At 37.1% G+C, this 24,035-nt stretch overlaps 1 protein-coding gene and 1 non-coding gene across 2 annotated transcripts in view; one reads left to right on the forward strand and one right to left on the reverse strand.

Annotated features, from left to right (window-relative positions):
* Positions 1–23,627, forward strand: part of LOC109678047 (uncharacterized) — a 43,757-nt gene extending 20,130 nt beyond the window's left edge. Inside the window, exons 2-4 of the mRNA XM_074053694.1 lie at positions 18,981–19,107; positions 19,310–19,361; positions 19,972–23,627. Of these exons, the coding sequence (XP_073909795.1) occupies positions 18,981–19,107; positions 19,310–19,361; positions 19,972–21,769 (1,977 nt within the window). The 3' untranslated portion in view covers positions 21,770–23,627. The remainder of the gene's footprint in view (positions 1–18,980; positions 19,108–19,309; positions 19,362–19,971) is intronic.
* LOC141417048 (U6 spliceosomal RNA) lies at positions 17,819–17,922 on the reverse strand. Its single transcript, XR_012441678.1, has one exon. It is a non-coding gene; the product is annotated as a U6 spliceosomal RNA (small nuclear RNA).
* Positions 23,628–24,035: the final 408 nt, after the last annotated feature.

Below are 24,035 nucleotides of genomic sequence, written 5' to 3' on the forward strand. Positions count from 1 at the left end.
GTAGAGGTCGTTCACATCTTTTGTTAGGTTTACACCTAGTTATTTGATTTTTTTTGAGGTTATTGTCAATGGAATTGTTTTCATCTATTCTTTCTCAGTTTGTTCGTTATTAGTGTATAGAAATGTTAATGATTTTTCTATGCTGATTTTATAACCTGCTACCTTTCTATAGCTATTGATGGTGTCTAGGAGCTTTTGAGTAGAGTTTTTTAGGTCTTTAAGGCATAGGATCTTATCGTCTGCAAATAGGGATATTTTGAGAGTTTCTTTACCTATTTGTATTCCTTTTATTCCTTCTTCTTGCCTAATTGCTCTGGCTAGGAATTCCAGTACTATGTTGAATAGGAGTGGAGATAGTGGGCATCCTTGTCTGGTTCCTGATTTTAGAGGGAATGGTTTCAGTTTTTCTCTGTTAAGTATTATGCTGGCTGTATGTTTGTCATATATAGCTTTTATAATGTTGAGGTACTTTCCTTCTCTTCCTAGTTTTCTTAGAGCTTTTATCATCAAATGGTGTTGGATCTTATCAAAGGCTTTTTCTACATCTATTGAGATGATGAAGTGGTTTTTTCTTTGCTTCTGTTAATGTGGTTTGTTACATTGATTGATTTTTGTATGTTGAACCACCCATGCATTCCTGGGATGAAGCCTACTTGGTTGTGATGAATGATCTTTTTGATGTGTTGTCAAATTCGGTTTGCCATTATTTTGTTGAGGATTTTTGCATCAATGTTCATTAAGGAGATTGGCCTATAGTTCTCCTTTTTGGAGGTGTCTTTGCCTAGTTTTGGGATAAGTGTAATACTGGCTTCATAAAATGTGTTAGGCAGTTTTCCTTCCCTTTCTATTTCATGGAACAGTTTATGAAGGGCTGGTGTCAGTTCTTCTTTAAAGGTCTGATAGAATTCAGCAGAGAATCCATCAAGTCCTGTACTTTTTTTGGGGGGGAGACTCTTGATTGCTGCCTCAATTTCATTTTGTATTATAGATCTATTCAGTTTATCAATATGCTCTTGGTTCAGTTTGGATGATCATCTGTATCTAGAAATCTGTCCATTTCTTTAAGATTTTTGAATTTTTTTGAATGTAGGTTCTTGTACTACTCTCTGATGATTTACTGGACTTTGAAGGTGTTTGTGGTTATCTCCCCTTTTGTATTCCTTATTCTACTAATTTGGGTTTTTTCTCTCCTGATTTTAGTCAAATTTGCCAGGGGTCTGCTGATTTTGTTTATTTTTTCAAAGAACAAACTTTTTGTTTCATTAATACTTTGTATGGTTTTTTTTTGGTTTCTATTTTATTGATTTCAGTTCTTATTTTTATTATTTCTCTCCTTCTATTTGTTTTGGGATTTGCTTGTTCTTGTTTTTCTAGGCGTTTGAGATATACCATTAGGTCATAATTTGGATTCTTTGTGTCTTTTTAATATATGCACTCATGGGTATAAACTTTCCTCTTAGGACTGCCTTTGCTGTGTCCAATAGGTTCTGGTAGGTTGTGTTTTCATTTTCATTGACTTCCAGTAACTTTTTAATTTCCTCTTTTATTTCATCAATGACCCATTGTTCATTAAGCAATGCGTTATTCAGTTTCCTGCTGTTTGCATGTTTTTTTGTCTTTACTGTTGTTGTTTAGTTCTAATTTTATTGCCTTTTGGTCAGATAGATGCATGGTATAATTTCTATTTTCTGATATTTGCTGAGGCTTGCTTTGTGCCCTAGGATATGATCTATCTTGGAGAAGGTTCCATGGGTGGCTGAGAAGAATGTGTATTGTGTAGAAGTTGGATGAAATGTTCTGTAGACATCAAGTAGGTCCATTTGATCTATCATAGATTTTAGATCTAGGATTTCTTTATTGATTTTTTTGTTTGGATGACCTATCTATTGATGATAATGGGGTGGGAAAGTCTCCCACAACCACTGTGTTGAAGTTAATATATGCTTTTAGGTCCCTCAGGTTATGTTTGATGAAATAATGTGCATTGACATTGGGTGCATATAGGTTGATAATTGTTATTTCCTTTTTGTCTATTTCCCCTTTTATTAAAGAAGGAATGTCCTTTTTTATCTTATTTGATCAATGTAGGTTTGAAGTTTACTTTGGCATAGATAAGTATTGCTATTCCTGCCTGTTTTCAGGGGCCATTGGCTTGGTAAATCTTCTTCCAGCCTTTCATCCTAAGCCTATGCTTGTTTCTGTCAGTGAGATGAGTCTCCTGTCAGCAACAAATTGTTGGATCTTCCTTTTTATCCATTTCCTCAAATGCTGCCTTTGGATGGGGGAATTAAGTCCATTAACGTTAAGTGTTAGTACTGATAGGTATGTGGTGATTCCTGTCATTTAGTTGTCTTAGTTGTTTGGAGGTTTGATTGTGTGTACCTAAATTGAGGTCACTCTCTACTTTCTTGCTTTTTCCTTTCCCGTAGTTTGGTGCTGTCTGCCCTTTCATGGTTTTGTTGGGTTTCACTTTCTGTGTGCAGAATCCCTTGAAGAATCTTTTGTAGTGGTGGCTTTGTGATCTCATAGTGTTTTAGTTTCTGCTTATCATGGAAGACTTTTATTGCTTCATCTATTTTGAATGATAGTGTTGCTGGGTAGAGTATCCTGGGCTTGAATTTATTTTCATTCAGTGCCCGCAAGATCTCGCCTCAAGCACTTCTTGCTTTTAATGTTTCTGTTGAGAAGTCTGCTGTGATTTTGATGGGTTTACCTTTGTATTTATTTGTTTTTTTCTCTCTTACAGCATTCAGTATTCTTTCTCAGGTCTCTGTAATTGTTTTAATGATGATATGCTGTGGGGTAGTTCTATTTTGATCTGGTCTGTTTGGTGTTCTGGAGAACTCTTGAATCTGTATGGGAATAGATTTCTCTAGGTTTGGGAAAGTTTTTGTTATTATTTTGTTGAATATATTATGCATTCCCTTTGCTTGTATCCCTTCTCCTTCTTCAATGTCCATGATTCTTGGGTTTGGTCTTTTGATGGAGTCAGTGAGTTCTTGCATTTTCTTTTCACAGGTCTTGAGTTGTTTAACTAATAGTTCTTCAGTTTTTCCTTTAATTACAATTTCATCTTCAAGTTCTGAGATTCTGTCTTCTGTTTGTTCTATTCTGCTGGATTGGCCTTCCATTTTGTTTTGCAATTCTGTTTCAGTCTTTTTTCTGAAGTTTTCCATATCCTGAGTCCCTTCCTCTTTAATGTTGTCTATTTTTATCCTGAGTTCATTTATCTCTTTATTAATCATTGTCTTCATTTCACTTTGGTTTTTATATAATGCTCCAATGGTTTCTTTTATTTCTTCTTGTGCTTTTTCAAATTCTCTATTTTTGTTGTCTTGAAATTTCTTGAGTGTCTCCTTTACATTTTGGTTCACCATATCCAGTATCATCTCTATAAAATTCTCATTGAGTACCTGTAGTATTTCTTCTTTTATATTGTTCTTGTGGGCTTCATTGGGTTCTTTCATATAGTTTATCTTCATTTTGCTGGAGTCTGGATCTGAGTATCTGTTTTCTTCATTTCTGTCTGGTTCCTGTAGGAATTTTTGCTGTGGGGAAACTGGTTTCCCTGTTTTTTCTGTCTTCACGTCATTGCTCTTGGTGTTGTTATTGTCCATGTAGAGTGTGCAATTAAGTGTTTTCTAGCTTGTAATAATAACAATGGTGATAATTAGAATGGAACAGTGAGAGGAGATGGAAAGGGAAAGGGAAAAACAAATAAACAAGTAGAAACAAACAAAATAAACAAAAAATAGTTTCAAAGATATAAACAGAGAGAGATAGTGTACTAATCAACAGTAAGTTTGTGGTCCATGTCTTCCCAAGCCTTCCAGATGCTGCCGTTTGGCTGCAGCATGGGAGCCCTCCTGGTTTCTCTGTTTAATGTGAAATGGAGATGCTATGCGCAGGCTGGAGGTGTGGAGGAGTCAAAGTTTTGCCTCTTCTCGGTGGTTTTCCTGTAAGATGTATCTCCAGCATCTCTCCAAGATTTTACTTTAAGTGGCATGCCTTCTGCTTTCACCCTCTAGCAGCCATCTTGGAGTCTCTCTCCTATATTTTCAATAATATGTTTCCTCAGCTTAGCAGAAATCTGAAGGAAACTTTTTATAGCTTTTGTTACTTTTATTTTTATTTGTCTTCTAGTTTCATTTACCTATTTTTCTGGCTGCATTATTTTGTGATTCTGCAATTTGAACTCAGTGCTTCATTCTTAGAAGGTAGGTGTTCTAACAAATGAGCACTTTCAGCCTTATTGCATATTTATAATCTTTTGCTTTTTTTTTCATCTTTTTCACATTATCCTTGTTTTGCTCTCTGCAATCTTATTCTTTTTCATCTACAACATTCCCACTCATTTTTTATTTTATTGTTCTTGTTTTTCTGATTATTTTTAATTTCACTGTCTATTGTACTTTTTGTTTTCATGTACTGCTGTTTAGACACAGAGCCTGTACCTTAAGGCAGTGTATGAGCCATTTCTTGTGTGGGTTTCTTTTTTTTTTTTTTTAGATATGTTCTTCTGAGCTATTTCCCCAGGCTGTCTGTGAACTGTAGTCCTCTGATCTCTGCCTCCTGAGTTCCTAGGATTACATGTGTGAGCCACTGGTGCACAGCTCCATTGTGCATTTTTGCATGCATATTTTTTGCTACTGAATAAGTATGCTTTAAATGGCATATTTTTTGTGTGTATTTTAGCTTTTTTTTTTTGACAGTAGTGAATTTGAACTCAGGATCTGCCCCTGCAAGGCAGGTGCTCTTCTACTTTATCCACTCTGCTATCCCTCTTTTTGTAAAGGGTTTTTTCAACTAGCATCACCCAAACTATTTACCCTGGGATAGCTTCAAACCTGAATCGTTCTGACTCTGTCTCCTGAGTATATAAGATGAGAACCTTGAGACACTGATGCCCAGGTGCCAAAAATTTTTAATAGCTCTCAAGGCCCTTTCAATAGAAAATATGCTCAGATTCTTCACACTTTAGAATGATCCACCAGCCTAACGCAAGCGACCACTCTAATCACTCATTTGCCATTGTCCATCACATACTGCTCTAATCTTTCCATTCTAACAGGTTACTTAGAGTTCAAAGTGTTTGCTAGGTCCCAGTGGATTGCACATGTAACCCTAGCAACTCAGGAGGGAGAGATCAGGAGAAGTGCTGTCAGTAGACCCTACTCCAAGAGGAAAAAGGGCTTGCAGAATGGCTCAAATGGTAGAACATCTGTCTAACAAGCATGATACCACGAGTTCATGGTATCATGATATCATGGCATCAATACTGCCCCACTGAAAAAATGTCTTAAAACCTAAATCACAGCCTTCTCTTTGCCCTGCTTCCTGTTGCTCTACTTTGTAGCAAAGATAACAGGGCCCCTTTTCATACATTCCTTCACGTATAATACAGTTTCTTGACACATCCATGTGTTGTGCCTGGATTCTTCCCCACAGAACTTGAAGAATCTGGGTGTCTTTTGATCAGTGACCCCATGGGATGACAACACCAGGTCTTTCCTCCTTGTCCAGTAAGTTCTCAATGCACCTGGCCTAGAAACTACTCCTTCTCTGAGATCATAAGTTGTGCCCTTGGGAAAATGAATATGGAACTTTCTCAGTATATTCTTTTCCACATTTCCTGGTGGAAAAAGCAGGGTTTGCTGTGAAAAGTGGGTTTTGCTTAGCTAAAGTGAACCCCTAGGCTGAGAAGTGTAGGGAAAAGTGAGGAGGTCTCATCAGCTGAGGGCTGTGGCTGGAATCTGTTATGTTTGCCTGACACTGTGATGTAGGGGATCACTTCTGTTATTCAGATCCCAGGTGAAGTCTCCCAGATCAGTAGCCAATGAGAAGTGCTGGAGAGCATAAACTGTAAGAAATGAAAATCAGAGAATCTATCAAAGTCAGGTACAGGAGGACGAGATGCTTAACACAGCAAATCCTTTTTGGCTCTGCTGTTTTGTGGATCACTTTGAGAACAATTCTTTGTTACTTTGTCTCCTGTACTGACCTGCACATGGCACCAGGGTAGTGGGTAGAACTCAAGTCACCACAGAAGCCTCTGAATGTGAGTTTGTGACCAGTGTCCCCAGTCTTGGGAGGATGAGGAGGATCCTACACACCTGGGTCTCCATCCTCAGCTCTGGGATCGGTGGCTTGAGTACCTGTTGGTGCCACTTTACATTTCTTTTTCTTTGCCCTGGTGTGGATAGGGACTTGGCAGAAGGCTCAACCCTGGTGTCCTGTCCTCTACATTGGCATGAAGTGGCCCAAGATGAGAACCCTGTCAGAGCAATTCTGCATCTGAGCCCTGTGACTTCTCAGCAGGCAGTGGGCAGGAGGTCATGAGTTCCTGCCCTGGAGGAGCTGTGGTCCTTGTGGGTTCCTGCTTTCTCCAGTATCAGCAGGGAAGAGCTGATTGCCCCAAATATACTAAATGATTGGAAGCAATGTGTCAAATCCAGGGTCAGGGCCCAAGTACAGTGTTTCTTAAGCCTGTAATCAAACCCTGAATTTACAGCTATGTCCACACTGTCCAACTCATAGGAAAGGCCATGCACGTGTGTTTGGGGTTGATGGGGAAAGGGAGATTTTGGAAGGTGTTGAGGGTTTGAGGTTTTTTGCCTTGTCTTGACATCAGTAGTAGTAGTCCTGGTCTGTGTCTAGAAGCATGTTCAAAAATTAAATACAGATGTAGGCAAGACCTGACCTTATTGAAAGAGTTACTTATGGAGCAACTGGAAGGTCTACAAGTATCTCAAGTGTGAAGTAGAGTAGGGCTCTGCTTTCTAGGGTGGAACAGTGTTAGAAATGAGATGGGAGGGTGGTGGTAAAGTAGGCTCCAACACCACCTCCTGGACAGAGATATTTTTCTCCTAAGGTGAGACTCTTTCAGGTGACAATAAAGGACGGTTTGTGTGATGAGTTCAGACCTAGAGAAAGGAGTGTATTTCTTTGGTAAATTTTGCCTAATAGGTGCTTTGTTTCAGCTCTTTGAGGAAGCTAATGAATTTGAGGCCGAATATAGAAAAATAGAAAGTGCTTCCTAGTTGTACATGTTACAAAAAAGGACATCTAAATATAAAGAGAACAGAATGTATGTGAGATGAGGTGATTAAAGAATCACCAGTGTTACCAGGATTACTTTGCTTGGGTATGATTTCACCTGTATTTGCATTCATGGAGTTTGTCTAGTCAGAATGTAATTTGTGCCAACGCAGAAAGCCTGGGATGGACAGTAGAACAACAAGATACCTTCAGGATCTGCCTGTAAGAGAAAGGACTTATAAATATAAGAGTTTATTTTAGTGTGTGGTATACTTAAAAACATTGTGTTTCCTCTTCCTTCCAGGTTCTGGCACAGAGTTACTAAAATTCTTAGCATATCCTGACCAATAGGAGTCACTGTGGTTATTTCTCCTTGGCTCTCTTTATGTGGTTTTTGAATATATGCTAGTGGTGTGATGCACAATACCAGCCCAGAAAACTTCATGGTGAGGAATCATGGCCATACACAGAAAATGCCTGCTTTGTTCTGGCATGTACAGTGGAGCCAGAGTTGTGGAATCCATACCATTTAGTGGTGTCTCCACTAAATCCACGCTGTGTCTGATTGAAATGTGACATACCCATTGGTTTTGAAGAACTTGTTGGTGTTTACACATATACATCAAAGTGGTTTCAGAAAAACTTGAGACATGTTACAAATTTCAAATGACTCCGAATAAGTGTTTGAAAATGGTTATGACTGATTCGTTAGAGAAGCCAACTGGTTTTAGTGATAGATCAGTAGAGAAATGAGTACGAAGTTCCCAGAATGAAATTGCCTGATTTTCAGGTTTCTCACACTCTTCCTGGGAGTGAGCTGCTGTGGAGTGCAGCTGCAGAGACAGAGTTCTCTAAGAATAGGAATGTGTTTACATTTGTCCTCCTAAACTGTGGGTGAAACAGATGGATTCCCTCTCTGATTTTCTTTTTTTCCCATTGTAGAATCATTTTCTAAAAAACAGCAGTTTACTTAAGCTGTTAAAAATTTTTCTTATGATTTCCGTGGAGCCATGTAATTTTCTTGGTTGGAACCTCACTGGATAGAATGATGATTTCTTAGCTTGCAAGGACCATTCTTTTCATCTTTTTGTGGGACTGAGGTTTGAACTCCAAGCTCTACTGCTTGTGTGTTACCTCTAGTCCGTTTTACTCTGACTAATTGTAAAAGGAGTCTCAAAAACTGAATGCCATGGCTGAACTTGAACTGAAGTCCTCACTATCTCAGCCTCCCAAGTAGCTGGGATTAGATTTATAAACCAGGGAAATTGTTAGCTATGTATTTCATTCTCAGTTTAACTTATTTAAAATAGTTTAACTGTTGGAATTCACCAATATAGTTTTATACATTCTCAAAAAGTATATTCTCTATTAGTTTCAAAGCAAAGTTTTACTTGGATTTCAATCTTAAGGAGTTTTGAAAGTTTTAATTTTGCCATCCATGTATCATTAATATTATATAGTAAAATTGTGGTTTCTTTTCTTATTCTGTCACACACATGATGGCATGGAAAGTTCCAGTTCATCCTGTTGGCTCACTCATGAAATGTCTTTAATTGTTGAATTTGTCTCCAATTGGTAATATGTCATAGCTTTTTTTGTTTGTTTGTTTTTAACAAAACTGGGTAAAATTTGTTGCTGTGTGGTTGCTTAGATAAATTGAAATTTAGTAGGAAATATTGATAGTGTTATTTATCATCAGATCTTTTCATATGTAGGTTTATGTATTGTGTTGTGTCTCAAAATTTGCAATGACCTAATTCATTTTGGTGGATTATATCTTAGTTTTGTTGGCTTATTGTTGTATGTATTAAATGCTACAATAATTGTTTCCTTACTTTTTCTGCTGTAGAAGTAGTGTGTGTTTTTACTTAGATTCTAGTTTATTATTTGAAAGAAGGTGATGGATGTTAATAGTTTAAGCTTGTGTTTTCCAACCTTGCTTCCATTCATTGGTAGCTCTGGGTCGTGTATGGCTTTGGAGGGATTTTCTATGTAGGCAGTGATGTCACCAGTGACTAAAGATAGTTTTTTTTGCTTCTCCTTATCAGTTCCTTTCACTTGTTCTCATTTGTTTTCTCTTCATATGTTAATACGATCTTAGGAGTTTTGTTCATTAGCTTATTTAGCTGATGGATCAAATTAATTTATTTTTTCAATGTTAATTAGTTAATAAGTTAATTAGTTCTTTATAACTGGAATTCCTACTTGCCTGTCATGAATAAATGTATTCATACATTGATATATGTACTTTGATACCAGTTGTACATGGTTGTTTTTCTCTGGTCCTGAGGATGGAATCCAGTGACACATCCATGATGGTTAAGCACTCTGATACTTGACTTACAACCTCATCCCTGTTGAGAATGTTTTCATTTCTCTTTCTTCATTTTGTTGACTGATGTCCTTGAGTTTTGAGAAATGGTCTCCCTATGTGCCTACCTGTGATGGTCTTGAATTGAGGTCCACCAACCTCAGCAGTGCTCAGAAATACTTCATCTCTATTCATATGTTTCCCTGAAGGTTTTGATTTGTGTAATATCTCTGTTTGGCATGGTGTTATGGTAGTTTGGGACTCATTACATGTGTTATCTCTACTTTTGTTACTGGAAGAGAATTGTAGATTAGAGCTATCATATTTGCACTAAATGTCAGTGAGAATAAGCCAGTGACACCATGTGGGTCTAGTCTTCCTACATTTGTAGTTATTGAGGAGAATTTCAATTCCTCTTACATATAGGTGGATTTATTTGTATTGTTGATGTCTTTGTATAAGTTTTAATAGTTTGTTTCTTTCAGGATAGGTTATTAAATTTATAGCTGTGTAATTGTTTGTAGTATTTCTGTATTATGCTTTTAATGTCCATGTGATTAATGGAGTGGCATCTCTTGTTAGTTATATCAATAATTTTTATTGTTGTCTTCTCTGGTAGCTTGTTTTAAAGAATTTTATTTAGCAATACTAATGATCTTATCAAAGAAATAGCTTTTTGTTTTATTGACTTCATCTCTGGATCTCTTGTTGCTAATTACATTGATGTCTTTTATAATGGTTGTTAGCCTGTGCTTCACTAAACATCATCTTGCTCTTGTCTGTGTGGCTTTCTAAAGTCAAAAGCTAGAACTTTGTGTTGATTTCTTTCTTTCTGTTGTATGCATTCATTGCTTTACACTTCTCCTTAAAACCTTCTTTGTATATATCTCAGAAATGATGTTGATAGTAAGAGGGAGGCTGAGGCAGGAGGAATGAAAGTTTGTGTTTACTCTATATCATATTACAGAGCTGTTTCCAAAACAAAAACAAAAACAAACACCACAGCCACTGTAACTCATCATTCACATAGTATTAATAGAAATACTTAAAAATAAATATACAAAACACAAAATCCCTACCCACATCACCAAAAATATGTTCATTCTTTTCCATGCACATTGAAGAACTTAAAAGTCTTCTCAGTTCCATTTGATACATCTTTCATTTAAAATTTTATAATTTAGTGAACTCCTTTGAGGATTTCTAACTGTGTTTCTGCTATTGATTTCCAGTTCTATTACAGTATGGTTTGAAATCATTCCTTATTTGTTTCAATCCCTTTATGTTAGTGTATTTTGGCCGGGAACACAGTCCAGGATCTGATTTCAGGAATATGCCATGTCATCTTGAAGGATATGTACTTTGTAGTTGGGTAAAATGTCCTGCATCACCACAACCACAAAAATGTGGAAAGAATAAACTACTAAAAGAATGCATGAATTAAGAAGAATTAGGAAAGATGTAGGCATTATTAAGTCAGTTAACCAGGAAAACATTAAGATGAATCAAGGAGAAAGAAAATACCTGGGCCTGTTGTCACATGCCTCCTAATTCAGGTCTAGGGTGGTTGATATTGGAGTTTGAGGTTGATGCAGGCAATAAAGTGAATTTCAAAACAGCCCAGGATATATAGCAAGACCCTGCCTGAAAACTGAAAAAAAAAAATGCTTGTTTGTGAAAATCATTTTAGCTACATTCAGAGTTTAATTTCTAGAAAAAATTGTTGGAATGCAATAGCATATAAGGATTTCGTAAAGAATTTTGGTCATTTTGCTTTAGTAGCATTAAATGCCATTGATGTAGACTTGAGTTTTCTTTTTACATGTTCAATTATGACAGTCAAAATATGAAGTAATAAATAGCAGGATATTTGTGGAGAGTTAACATTAGGCTCATTATCTCTTTTGGATTTTAGTAAAGTTACTTGAATGCAAGTCATATGTCCTGATGAATACCAACAGACTAGAATTTGAATCCTCAGCAATCAACACACATGTATAAGAAGAGGCAGACTGCATGAAGAAAATGCCACAGTCAAGCAGTGTCTTCAAATTCAAAGTGAAGAGTACACATAGAATGAAAGATTTTTCAACATATTCTGAATTACAGAGAAGTATCAAGGAGGCTTAGAGAGATTATAATAAGACTTGGTTTATCCATTTATGATTTCCTTCAATTAAACTTCAATGAACTCAAGGAATTGAAAGTCCAAAGATGTTATACTGACGAGTTAAGTAATGGAAGCTGTAGTGCATTAAGAGGGTGAATGTCTATGGGTTGTCAACATCCTCCTTGTGTAAGTGGGGACTACACTGTCCTATTCTATTTGTTGGTTGAAGACTAAAAGAACCCTCAAAATAAGAAAAATCACATGATAAATAAAACTATGCCCTATCATAATCCTTTTCACCATAGGTATATAGTGGTCTTGATGTGTTCATTCTTATACTATATCTTGCATTCACTGGTATATTTTTAATAAATTGGTTATTAAAGTAAAAATAGGAGAGTTATTGAGTTAGAGTGGAATAATATTAGTAGATCAGTTGTCAGTAGGGAAGCATAAAGAGCTTTTCATGGTCAGAGGCTTGAGTTTACTATATCATAAATGTGGGTTTGATGGGTTGCTAAGTGTCATCATATCAATAGAGAATTTTAAGTGTATAAACTAAATCCTATAGGTTTTAGTGCTACAGCATTTCCAAGGAAGTCTGTAAGATTAGAATCAACCATCAGCACAGTTGTAGGACTGATTGTTGTGAAATTTATTGTTGATCCTACAACCAAGTCCATGAGCCACTGGCCTCAATATTGATACCTATTCATTAAATGGATAATTTCATTGGTGAGAAAAACCAGTATTTCTTTCTATAACTACCATGGGAACTAGTAGGTTCAGGTACCTTAGGGTACAACCGGGGCTTCCAGTTTAATATCAAAACTCCCACTCAAAATGAATTATCTGTACCTATGTTGATGGATAGTTATGTAATAGGTTATACATTAGTGACATTGTAGCACTAATAGACTTAGTGAGTGAAATAAAAGGTAAATTCATATGAAAGACAAAGACCTTTGTTCTTTTTGTTGGGGGAAGTAGTAGACTGGTCTTTGAACTCAGGCTTCCCTTGGAAAGAAAAGGTGCTCTACACTTGAGACACATCTCAAGTCTATTTTTCTCTTATTATTTCCAGAACTCTTGCACATGGTGGGCTCAAACCATGATCCTCCTGACCTCAGCTTCACAAGTAGCTAGTATGACAGGTGTGAGCCACCAGTGCCCAATAAAATCTTTCCTCTGTACTGTATATTATAATCATTTTTAAATTGGAAGTTGAAATCGCCATTGTCTCAGTTATTGATTTGCTAGTTTAATGTAGAGAAGATAATACTAGGGAGAAACAAATAAAAATAGTAAATGTATTTATATTCTGAAAGGATCAATTAAAAGTTGAATTCATTTAGTTCATTTCTTTTCAGTTTGTATCATTTTGTTTTGCTTTTTTCCAGTGCTGGTGAGGGAACCTAATGCTAGGCAATTGACCTATCCCTGAACTGTTTATTTCTTTTCTCAAGGATTCACTTCTTTTCATATTTCAATGTTTTTAGTGAAGTGCACATAGTTCATGAGACCCCATCTCCAAAATTAACCAATGTAAAATGGGATTAATTTAGGTTCAAGCAGTAAAGGACTTTCTTTGCCAACAGGAAGCCTTGAATTCAAAGCCTAGTTCCACTAAAAAGAAATGCAAAAAATAATGGATAATTTTACATGCTCATCAGCCAACTGGATGCAATTATTACAGAATTTACTAGTCAACAATAGAAAAGAAACATTTATGAATTCAATGCATATTCCCAAAGGAATATTTATCACATTAAAAGCTGTAACATGCACTTTAAATAATGTCAATCTATGGTACTCATCAAAGACTTATATTCCTTGAGTAGAGGAGTTGCTAGTGTGAAGGTGCATGGTATTTGAAATCAAGTGAGCCACAGGTAAATGCTGGTGGGTGTTCTCTCCTATCCTATGGTTTAACTGTGGTTATTATAGGAGTGATTTTTATGCGGTGGTGTGATTTTGACACGCATAGTTACGCTAGATTCACACTTCTCTGGGGGGCCAGGACTAGTTTTGAGAAACAAGGAACCCTGAGCATTGGCTGTTGCTGGGTACTGTCCTATAGATCCTCATGGCCAGGAAAAGCATCCTTTTCCTGTCACAAATGCCTTGAGGTTCTTGCCCTGAATGATTAGCCCATCAGAGAGGCTGGTTCTAGCCTGTATGTACTAATAATGAGCACCAGTGTAACTGTTCCATGATCCACAATGGGGCAACAAGCTATCTGCCATGTTGCCTACTTTCCACTGATGAGAGTCTTCTCAGACACATCAGTTTGGCGACTGAGTGATTTACATGGAGTGTAGAACCTTAGAGGACAACTGGCTGCATTACCAGTAGGAAATGGTGACAGCATGGCCAGGCTCTGCAGTTGGGCAAAGAGGGCCACAGTCATCTTGTCAATGTGTGAATTGATCCCACTTTTGATACCACTCCCTCTTTGGTCCCCTCAATCCTGCAGGGGTGAGGCCAGGCAGGGTGTCAGGAACACAGTCCTGTTCTGTCTTGTCCCTGTGAGGTAACTTCATCCTGGCCCTCAGTACACTCTGGAAAGATCCACACCGAAATCTGTGACTCCCCATGTGTGTGGTGATGCAGGGTATTCAGTGGATACTCTAGGCTAATTTATTAAGTTTGTGTAGGGAAAGAGAATTGCAGTGCAGTGCACCCTCTCTCCCCTTTTTCTAAGGTGAGTTCTGGGTTTCCTATGAGATGAGAGTAATCAGGAATTAAACCCACATCCTGTCCTCTGAGGCCCCTCTTCTTAGTGCTGCCACTAAATCCCTGAATTTCCAGGTACCTCCCACATTGCTAGAACTATTGGAAACAGACATCTACATGCATACATGGTTGTTCTTGGACTGGAATGAAGACATTCTCCCACTCACATACCTGTTTCTGTTCTCAGATTGTTTCTCATTGTTTTATAGGAATGAATGTTAAAGTGAGGCGGCCATAAGAAAGTGAGTCTGAAGGCTTGTCAATCTTGGGATATGAAAATTGTGGTTTTGTATTTGCTGTAGAAAAGGATCAAGGGATGCACCTTCAGAATGGACATGATTTTCAGAGCTAAGTGACACTTTCAATTACCCTGAAAGATCCAAGTTCCACTAAAAGCCAGGTTTATTTTATTTCACCTGTAAAATTTGTGACTAATGCCAGGTTAGAATGCTACCTTGATATTTTTTGGGGGACCATCAACTTGCCTTATTTTATACTTAGAACTATTATATGTGGTTTAACAATGCTTATTATTTCCTTAAATAATAGTCTCAAGAACTATTTTCTAGCATGGGTATGAACCAAGACCCTCCTAATCACTGTCTTACTGAACAACTAGGATTACTGGTGTGAACTACAGTGGCCTTGGTTCTTTGTGATCTTATGGTAACATTAAACTGTGATTTGTTGGATGACTCAGGCTCAGATTTGTCAACTCTTACAACTCTTTACAAATCCTTCTGAAGATTTTTGCACTGATTACTGCACATAATCATTTTTGATACAAGGAAAGGGCATTTGGAATGTGTGTTGGTGAATATCTGAGTTTACAAAGGGGGTAGTGGGAAGAATGTTGATTCTGTGCTTCTTTTCCAGGAGAGAACTTATTGGAAATGTAGGTTAATTGCATCTATTTATGCGTGTTACAACATTCAGAATATATCATTCCACCACTTTCCTTTTGATTCAGGTATTTAGTTAGACAATGTAATTTGTAACAAGGAAGACAAGTCTAGGAAGTCCAGGCTCAGAGAAAGACACCTTTATATTTATTCTCTCATGGGGCAAAAACTCAGTGTATTTTAAACACCAAGTGGGTTTGTAGTATAAATTAAGTTTTTCTTCATTGTGTCAGTTTCTACAACAAAGATTCTGAAATACTTGAAATTTCTAAGGCAATAGGAGTGCATTTCATTTTTTTATGAAGCCCTATTCAGGCAATGTTTGAATATATTCTAATGAGTTTTGTCAGGGCAATACCTCTCTATGACTTTTGGAAGTGACTGGTGTGAGCAGATATAGCACAGATGTGCTATGCTTGGTTTTCTGTCTCTCACTGATACCCAGAAGTTGGACGGACTGTTCTCAACTCTGCATGGTGTCAGAGTTGAATTGTAGGACACTCAATTGATATTTGAAAGTTGGCAGTTGTTGATAACTCCACATATTTGTTATCAAAAGTGATGGCAAAGAAATACAGCAGAGGTCATAATATTTGGGTGTTTTAGGGAATGTTTGGTAATGTTACCAGATGTGTCCTTTCTTGGTACTTATGTGTTGTGTGAGATAAATTCAGGCAAGACACTGAAGTTGGGCAAAAGTGAAGCATAATTCATTAAGAAAAGATAAATATTGAATAGACTTCATAGGTAGCAATTAGGCATAAATCATGAGGATATACTAAGCAAATCTAAAATTGTGGAAGAGCGATCACAATATTTATGAAAATAAACAGTAATTAAAACATCTCAAATGTGCATTGACAGAGGTCAAGATAGCTTACTAAGGTGACGGAGTCAGAAGATGATTCTCAGTATTTCACTAACCTTAAAGTGGGTATATGACAATTTCTGCATCAATAAATGTTTAACAATGAAGCTCATAAACCATATTCCTAGTGGTGAGGTTGACCAAAAATATTTTGTTCATTTTAATTATGTAAACTTGCTCTAGTGTTTTTCCCTATTAGCAGAATATTCTTTTAGGAAAGGGGTGGAGGGATTGGTTCTCTGTAGATTATGGATAATTTAAATTTACCAGAAAATTTTGATAGTGTATGAATTTATCTGAAGTTTTATGGATGAAACTTATCCTGCGATTTGCCAATACATGCAAAGTTCTAGTTTATTACACTTTTCTATTCAGAATTAAACAACTTCTTTGTATGCTACTGCTTGCACTACACTGATATCCTGGAGTGTTGAGTATTTCTCCTACTTGTTCCTTCTTGTTACTCTTGCCCCATCTCACCTCTTCCTTTCTGCCTATCATTCTTCTTTGGCTGCTCCTTTGTTCTATGTGAATGGTGTTCTTCTACTATTTTGAAGTTCAGATAGTTAGCATAACTTCAGCAAAATGATGTGTTGTATATTTAACTGGTGTAGTACAATCTTTCTGAAATCCTTTATTTACCTATTTATTTGCTAACTTATCATACAGGGTCTTGTGATTGCTAAGGCAAGCACTATACCAATTGAGCCATTCTTCCAGCTAAATTTATTACTTACAGTAGTATTTTGTTGGTGTAATTGCTTCAGAACCCTCTCCCCTTTTTATAGTTAAATTGTTCACATTCATCCCAATAGCAGTTCCCAGATACCAGTAGACATGCAACTTTTCTCATGCATCTATAACATTATTCAGTCTTAGGACACTTGGTGGTACTTTTATGGGAACAAGTACTAGGGATTTGTAATGGGAAGTGCTAGAATCCCATTGTACAACATTGAAGTTTTTGGGACCAGCTACCAAATAGCTGTTTATGTTCTACTTTCAATTTAAAAAATAGTTCCAATGAGATGTCAGAAGTACTATGTGATATGTGTATATAGATGGTGAATGAGAGTGTGATGACTCTGAACTGAAGTAAGTTCTTGCAAAGACAGTCTCTGCCCCAACTGCTGAGGCTTTCACAGTTCTTCTTGTAGATGGTGTGGGATGTGGTAGGAGCCACTGACATGAGCATGTGTTGCCACTTGTACTTGGCTTGGTTTCCTTCACAGACATGGTAGATGATTTTATCAAGAGAACATTTGACTATAAGAGATGTGCAAAAGGGTGCATCTTTCTCACAAATGTTAACGCACAAATGTTAATGTGAGAAAGATTGAAGCCTGTCATTACACTTGGTGTGTTTTGACAGCATCTTCAGTAAAGACAGATAGATAACAGGTTTGAGGTCCATCAAGCAATACAGCAAGTCTAGGGCTGCCAGGACTAAATAGGGAGACCCTGTTTCAATGACTAACACATACAATCTTTTGTAAAAATAGTGAAAGTTCTTCATGTACTTGAATGCTGTATAAATAACAGGAGCAAATTATAAATTTGTGCAGAATGTTCCATGGAACACAACCAAACTAAAAATGTGTTGTTTTAATCATCCTCAAATACTATTTGTATCCAATTTTTACTCCTGAACATCAGCTTTCTGTTTATCATTCTGATTCCTACTTGTATACCCAGCTGCAATGGAACCTGAGGCAGGATGAGTGCTAAAGTACATGGTTGGACATTGGCAGCACCATACTTGAAATAATAACAGCTCAATAAAAGAAAGTATGTGGATTAATTTGACATAATTCTGTAAGTTATGTTTGAGTTTTATGGGTACTATCTTTTTAAAAAACATGTAATGCTTCAGGAATTTGCATGTCATCCTTGTGCTTGGCCATGTTAACCTTCTCTGTACCATTCCAATTGCAGAGTATGTGCTGTTTAAGTGAACATTTTACTGACTGTTTTAATTTTATCAGTTGATAAGGTGTTTCTACTTTGATTTATGTCTGTGTTGGATTTATCAGTGAAGTAATATAGGTTTTTCAAAGTTTCCCAGGAGGCCTTAATTTTGTGCAACATTTGACAATTTGTCCCTAATATTTTTTCCTACCAGTAATCCAAATGGAAAGAAATACCCTTTGTCACCTGCATACCTTAACAGTTTCCCACCACATGGACCTCTGCCCTGACCTCACTTGAGCCATTTCCCCTATAGCTAGACCAGCTCTCCAGGCCAGCACTCACTGGATTAGCAACTGACCCTTGCTAGTAGTTCCCAGACATAGGTCAATGCAGGGACCTTTCAGTGATAAAGTTCCAGACTCAGGAGTTTGTTAAAATAGCCTACCTCCACTGCACTGTCCTCTTTTGATATAGTCAATAAGGACAAACCTAATTCCAGAAAAGAATGTTTAATAAGAGATATTAAATATTGTCATACCAACCTTCGACTATTCACCAACAGTGCATTGTGGGTTATCTTTCTACAGACTCTTTAGGGTGAACCTTGCCGATACATGCAAACAATTATGAATAGTATATATAGAATAGGATATTGTTGGAATAAATTGCTTCAGGACACTCTCTTTTTTACAATTTATATACAGTTTGGTAAGTTTCATCCCATTAGCTATTCTGCAATAACAGCAGAAAAGAAAGTTTCACTCATGCATTTATAACATTATTCATGGAGTCTCTTTTCACCTGATATTACTATAATGGGACATAAATTGAAGGAATTTATTAGTAGATTACTACAATTGCAGTGTATAATGCATAATTTTTGTGACCATGTTCTGCTTTGAATTTAACAAATAGGTCTAGGAAGATGTCAGAATTAGTATGAATTGCCTGTGGGTATAGATGGAAGATGAGAGTGTGATAAAAATGAAATGCATTGAATATGTGAAGACAACATCACATTATGAATTAATTATGCAAAGATTGTCTGTTTGCAGTTCTGTGACAATCTCAATTATTCTCACAAATGTGTGTGGAACACATTAGGAGCCCCTGACCTTTGAGGATGTTGCTGTGAACTTCACCCTGGAAGAGTGGGGCTTTTTGGATCCATCCCAAAAGAAGCTCTACAGAGAAGTGATGCTAGAAACCTACAGCAACCTGTCCTACATTGGTAAATATGGCATCATTACCTTATTCAAACTATGCACTACTGTTCTGGCTCTTGTTGCCTTGTGGGGTGTTTAAAAAGGGACAGTAATGGTTCATATACCTGCATGATCATTTTATACTATGAAAATAGCTGAGGTGTCAAATTGTCCTTTCATATTGATTAAATATTAATTATTTTTCTGTCTCTATCTCATAAACAAAAGAAGAAAATGCAAATATTGAAGAGGACTTCAGAAATTCCAGTAGAAATATGAGGTAATTTCTACTTATAACTGAAACTGTGAACATCAAATGTGGCATGACAAGAAGTTTGAAAACCAAGGAAATGAGACCCCAACTTCCACTTGTAAATTGCTGAAATCAGTGAAAAGTTCTCTAAGATTGGGAAAATAAGTTAAGCTTCCAGAATCAGAAAATTCAAAACTTGATATGTGCCAGTATTCATAACATGTTTTGTCCCAAGATGTCACAAGAGATACTGTCCAGTTGCCCAATATATAAAAACAACCCCAGTGTATGCACATGTTTATTTAGCTATATCATGTCAAATTCCATCAGAGTTGTACTGTCATGTGCACTGGCATAGACTGGCACATTTTTCAAGCTATCTCCTCATGTTCATTCTTCTATTTCATGATCCTATATGCATTTGATCCAAGGCACCTCAATAAGAACTTTAAGTGTATTTCTATGTAGTAAAACTCTTTCAGTTTTGTCAAACACTTTTTGGTAATAGCTGTCCTCAGGCCCTGCTGCAGAACATTTAGTATATTTATGTTCATAAATCCTTACAGGAATGAACACCATCACTTCTCTTAATAAATCATTAATAGGATGACAATGGTAATCTTTCTCTTTTTTATAGACCTGAAGTGTTGGAGAGACAGCATGAACAGAAACATGTTCAATACTTTCAACAGACTCCAGAGAACATTGTAAGCAAGGAAACTCTGCTTAAACTAAAACCATGTAAAAGCTATATATATAATGCTTATGGGAAAACCTGCACTGATCACAAGGTTCTTCTAATCCATGAAAGGATACAGACTGTAGTGAAGGCTCAAGGATGGAATCAGTGTGGGAAAGCCTTTACTCAAGCCTGTCACCTTCAGAAACACAGAAGAACTCACAGTGGAGGGAAACCCTATGAATGTAAGCAATGTGGGAAAGCCTTTACTCGTCCCAATCACCTTCAGAGACATAAAAGAACTCACACTGGAGAAAAACCATATGCATGTAAGCAATGTGGGAAAGCCTACTCTTTTTCCAGTACACTTCATATTCATGAAAGAACTCACACTGGAGAGAAGCCCTATGCATGTAAACAATGTGGGAAAGCCTACTCTTCTTCCAGTACACTTCATACTCATGAAAGAACTCACACTGGAGAGAAACCCTATGCATGTAAGCAATGTGGGAAAGCCTACACTTGTTCCAGTACCCTTTATATTCATAAAAGAACTCACACTGGAGAGAAACCTTATGCATGTAAACAATGTGGGAAAGCCTACTCTTGTTCCAGTACACTTCATACTCATGAAAGAACTCACACTGGAGAGAAACCCTATGCATGTAAGCAATGTGGGAAAGCCTACACTTGTTCCAGTACCCTTTATATTCATAAAAGAACTCACACTGGAGAGAAACCTTACGCATGTAAGCAATGTGGGAAAGCCTTTTCTAGTTCCAGTAACTTTCAGAGACATAGAAGAACTCATACTGTCGAGAAACCCTATGCATGTAAGCAATGTGGGAAGACCTTTACTCATTCTGGTAACCTTCAAATACATGAAAGAACTCACACTGGAGAGAAACCCTATGGATGTAAGCAATGTGGGAAAGCCTTTATTCGATCCATTCACCTTCAAATACATGGAAGAATTCACACTGGAGAGAAACTCTATGTGTGTAAGCAATGTGGGAAAGCCTTTACTCATTCTGGTAACCTTCAAATGCATGAAAGAAGTCACACTGGAGAGAAACCCTATGTTTGTAAGCAATGTGGGAGAGCCTTTTCTTATTCTGCTAACCTTCAAATACATGAAAGAACTCACATTGTAGAGAAACTCTATGTATGTAAGCAGTGTGGGAAAGCCTTCCCTAAAGCCTGTTACCTGCAGAGACATAGAAGAACTCACACTGCAGAGAAGTCCTATGTGTGTAAGCAATGTGGGAAAACCTACACTTGTTCCAGTACCCTACGTGTTCATAAAAGAATTCACACCGGAGAGAAACCCTATGGATGTAAGCAATGTGGGAAAGCCTTTTCTCGTTCCAGTCACCTTCAGAAACATAGAACTACTCACACTGGAGAGAAACCCTATGCATGTCAGCAATGTGGGAAAGCCTACACTTGTTCCAGTACCCTTCGTATTCATGAACGAACTCACACTGGAGAGAAACCCTATGGATGTAAGCAATGTGGGAAAGCCTTTACTTGTTCCAGTTACCTTCAAAGACATACAAGGATTCACACTGGAAAGAAACCTTATGTGTGTAATCAATGTGGGAAAGCCTTTACTTCTTCCAGTCACCTTCTAATACATGAAAGAACTCAAACTGGAGAGAAACCATATGCATGTAAGCAATGTGGGAAAACCTTTACTAATTCAAGTAACCTTCAAGTACATGAAAGAACTCATACTGGAGAGAAACCCTTTTGATGTAAGCAACGTGGGAAAGCCTACACTTCTTCCAGTACCCTTCATATTCATGAGAGAACTCATGCCATAGTGAAACCCTGTGGATGTAATCGATGTGGGAAAGACTTTAGTCATTCCAGTCACCTTTGAAGCCCTGAAAGAACTCACATTGGAGAGAAACCTTATGGATGTAAGCAATGTGGACAAAGGGTTCTTATGCCCCAGTACCTTTAAAAGACATAAAGGAACTTACATTAGAGAAAAAAGCTATGGATGTCACCAATTTCCAGGGACATTAACAAATGGGAACTCACTCTACAGAGAAGCTCTATTAATGTAAGGAATGATAGACAACGTACACTCTATCCACTATCCTTCATACTCATGAAAAAACTCACAGAGGACAAACCCAAAAGTTAAAAATATGGAAAGCCTTCCTTAGTTCTGGTACCCTTCCTGCACCTTCAATACCTCCTGATGTAAAAACTCTAAGGTATGGCAAGTGTGTTAAAGCATTCACATATCCCAGTCTTCTTGAAAGATATGAATGAAGTCAGAAACCTTATCAAAGTAGATAATTTTGGAATGCCTTCTTTTCCCAATAATCTTCTTTGAAATGACACAATCCACATTAGATTACAATGCTGTACATACACATAATACAGATACATCTTCACACATTGCAGTGCTGCTCCAAAATATACAAAGTTAACAATAGAAAATAATTGTATTAGGAAAGCAGTGTGGAAAGTCTTCACTCATTTCCATTACCTCAAACTGGAGAGTCCTCACACTGGAGAGTAAATCTATAGGTTTAAGCACAATGAAGCTGTCTATATTCATTCCATTCACCATCAAAGAATTGTTACAATCTGTTACAAACCTTATAGATGTAAAATATGTGGGAATGTCTTCTTTCATTCTCATTATTCAAAAATATACTCAAGGTGTCATACTGGAACATAACTTTGTGCATTAAAGTAATGAGGGAAAGCTTTGAAATATCCTGCTTCCTTTTAGCAACATGAGGGAACTCCATTCTTGCATTCATGAGACTGCCCAGTTTATCTAACTTTTGTTAGCATAAGCATACCATGTCACCTGCTTTCCTCTGGTGATATGATGAAACATGACATGAAGAGAAAATTCACCTCATGGCTTTGTTCTTTCAGGGAAGGGACTCCACCTCAATGCCACACATCCAATCCAGTCTGTTTTCTCCTAGTTCTTTTGGAGCAAGGGCCTTTGAATATTTGCCCACCTGACCTCCAACCAAGATCCTCCTGGCTCACCCTCTCAAGTACTAGGATTACAGAACTGAGCTAGAGGAAACTGGTTATGTATTTCTAAATATTTCTCTTAAAACAACCTTTATGTTCTTACTCTAGTTGCCAGCCTATAAAAACAACCCCATGGGATCCTGCATCAATAGACTTCCTAAGAGCTGGGAGGGGTTTCTTAAGTATGTCTCTTATATGGGACTGGAATCTGGACTTGACCTCATTCTTGCTACCCAGGTTTTCTACCTGTTTGTCTTTTTAATTGTGACTTTCAATGTCCTTGCCACAGGGTCCTTTTTAATTGCATAGGTATCCTACGCTGACTTTGAACTTAGGTTGTTCCAACCCGTTCCCAAGCACTGGGATGAAAAACATGTGACATGATACTTGTGAAATTGTTCAGATTTTATCTTTCTTATTTCTCAATGCAGTTTGTGTACTGTCCAGGACATAGGTGAAAACAGAAAGCTTGTTTTCAAGTAGAACCTGGACTTGTCCTTACTCATGCTTTAAAAAGATTGTGGTTTTGATCACCCTTGTATGATGCCTTTTCTGTCAAGAATCACTTTTCTGTTTACATTAAAACCCAGTGAAGACTTCTTTCCTTTCTACTGAGATCTATTTGTTAATCTGTGTCTTTTAATATGCCATGTTTAATAATATAGTTTCAAGATTGTTTATTAATATTGACTATAGATCATTTTAATACTCTTCTTTCTCTATCTGTAACTTCCCTTCTCTTCATTCTTCATTCTTTCTTTTTTCAAGTTTATTTCCATGTAAATGTCTCCAAACATTTATCCATAATCCTTCTGTGGAAGAACAATTTGGGCCTCTTTGTTTTCCTGAAAGAACTACAAGTTTGGGCCTTATTATGTGACTCAGGGATCAGTTTCTTTCTTTTTTTTTCTGGGGTGGGCTGGCCCTCAGACATGAACTTAAGGCTTCTTGCTTGTTATATAGCTACTGTACCATATAAGCTACTACAGCAGCCCTTTTATGTGTGT

The sequence above is a fragment of the Castor canadensis genome, chromosome 14 (genome assembly GCF_047511655.1).
Source record: "Castor canadensis chromosome 14, mCasCan1.hap1v2, whole genome shotgun sequence".
NCBI lineage: Eukaryota > Metazoa > Chordata > Mammalia > Rodentia > Castoridae > Castor > Castor canadensis.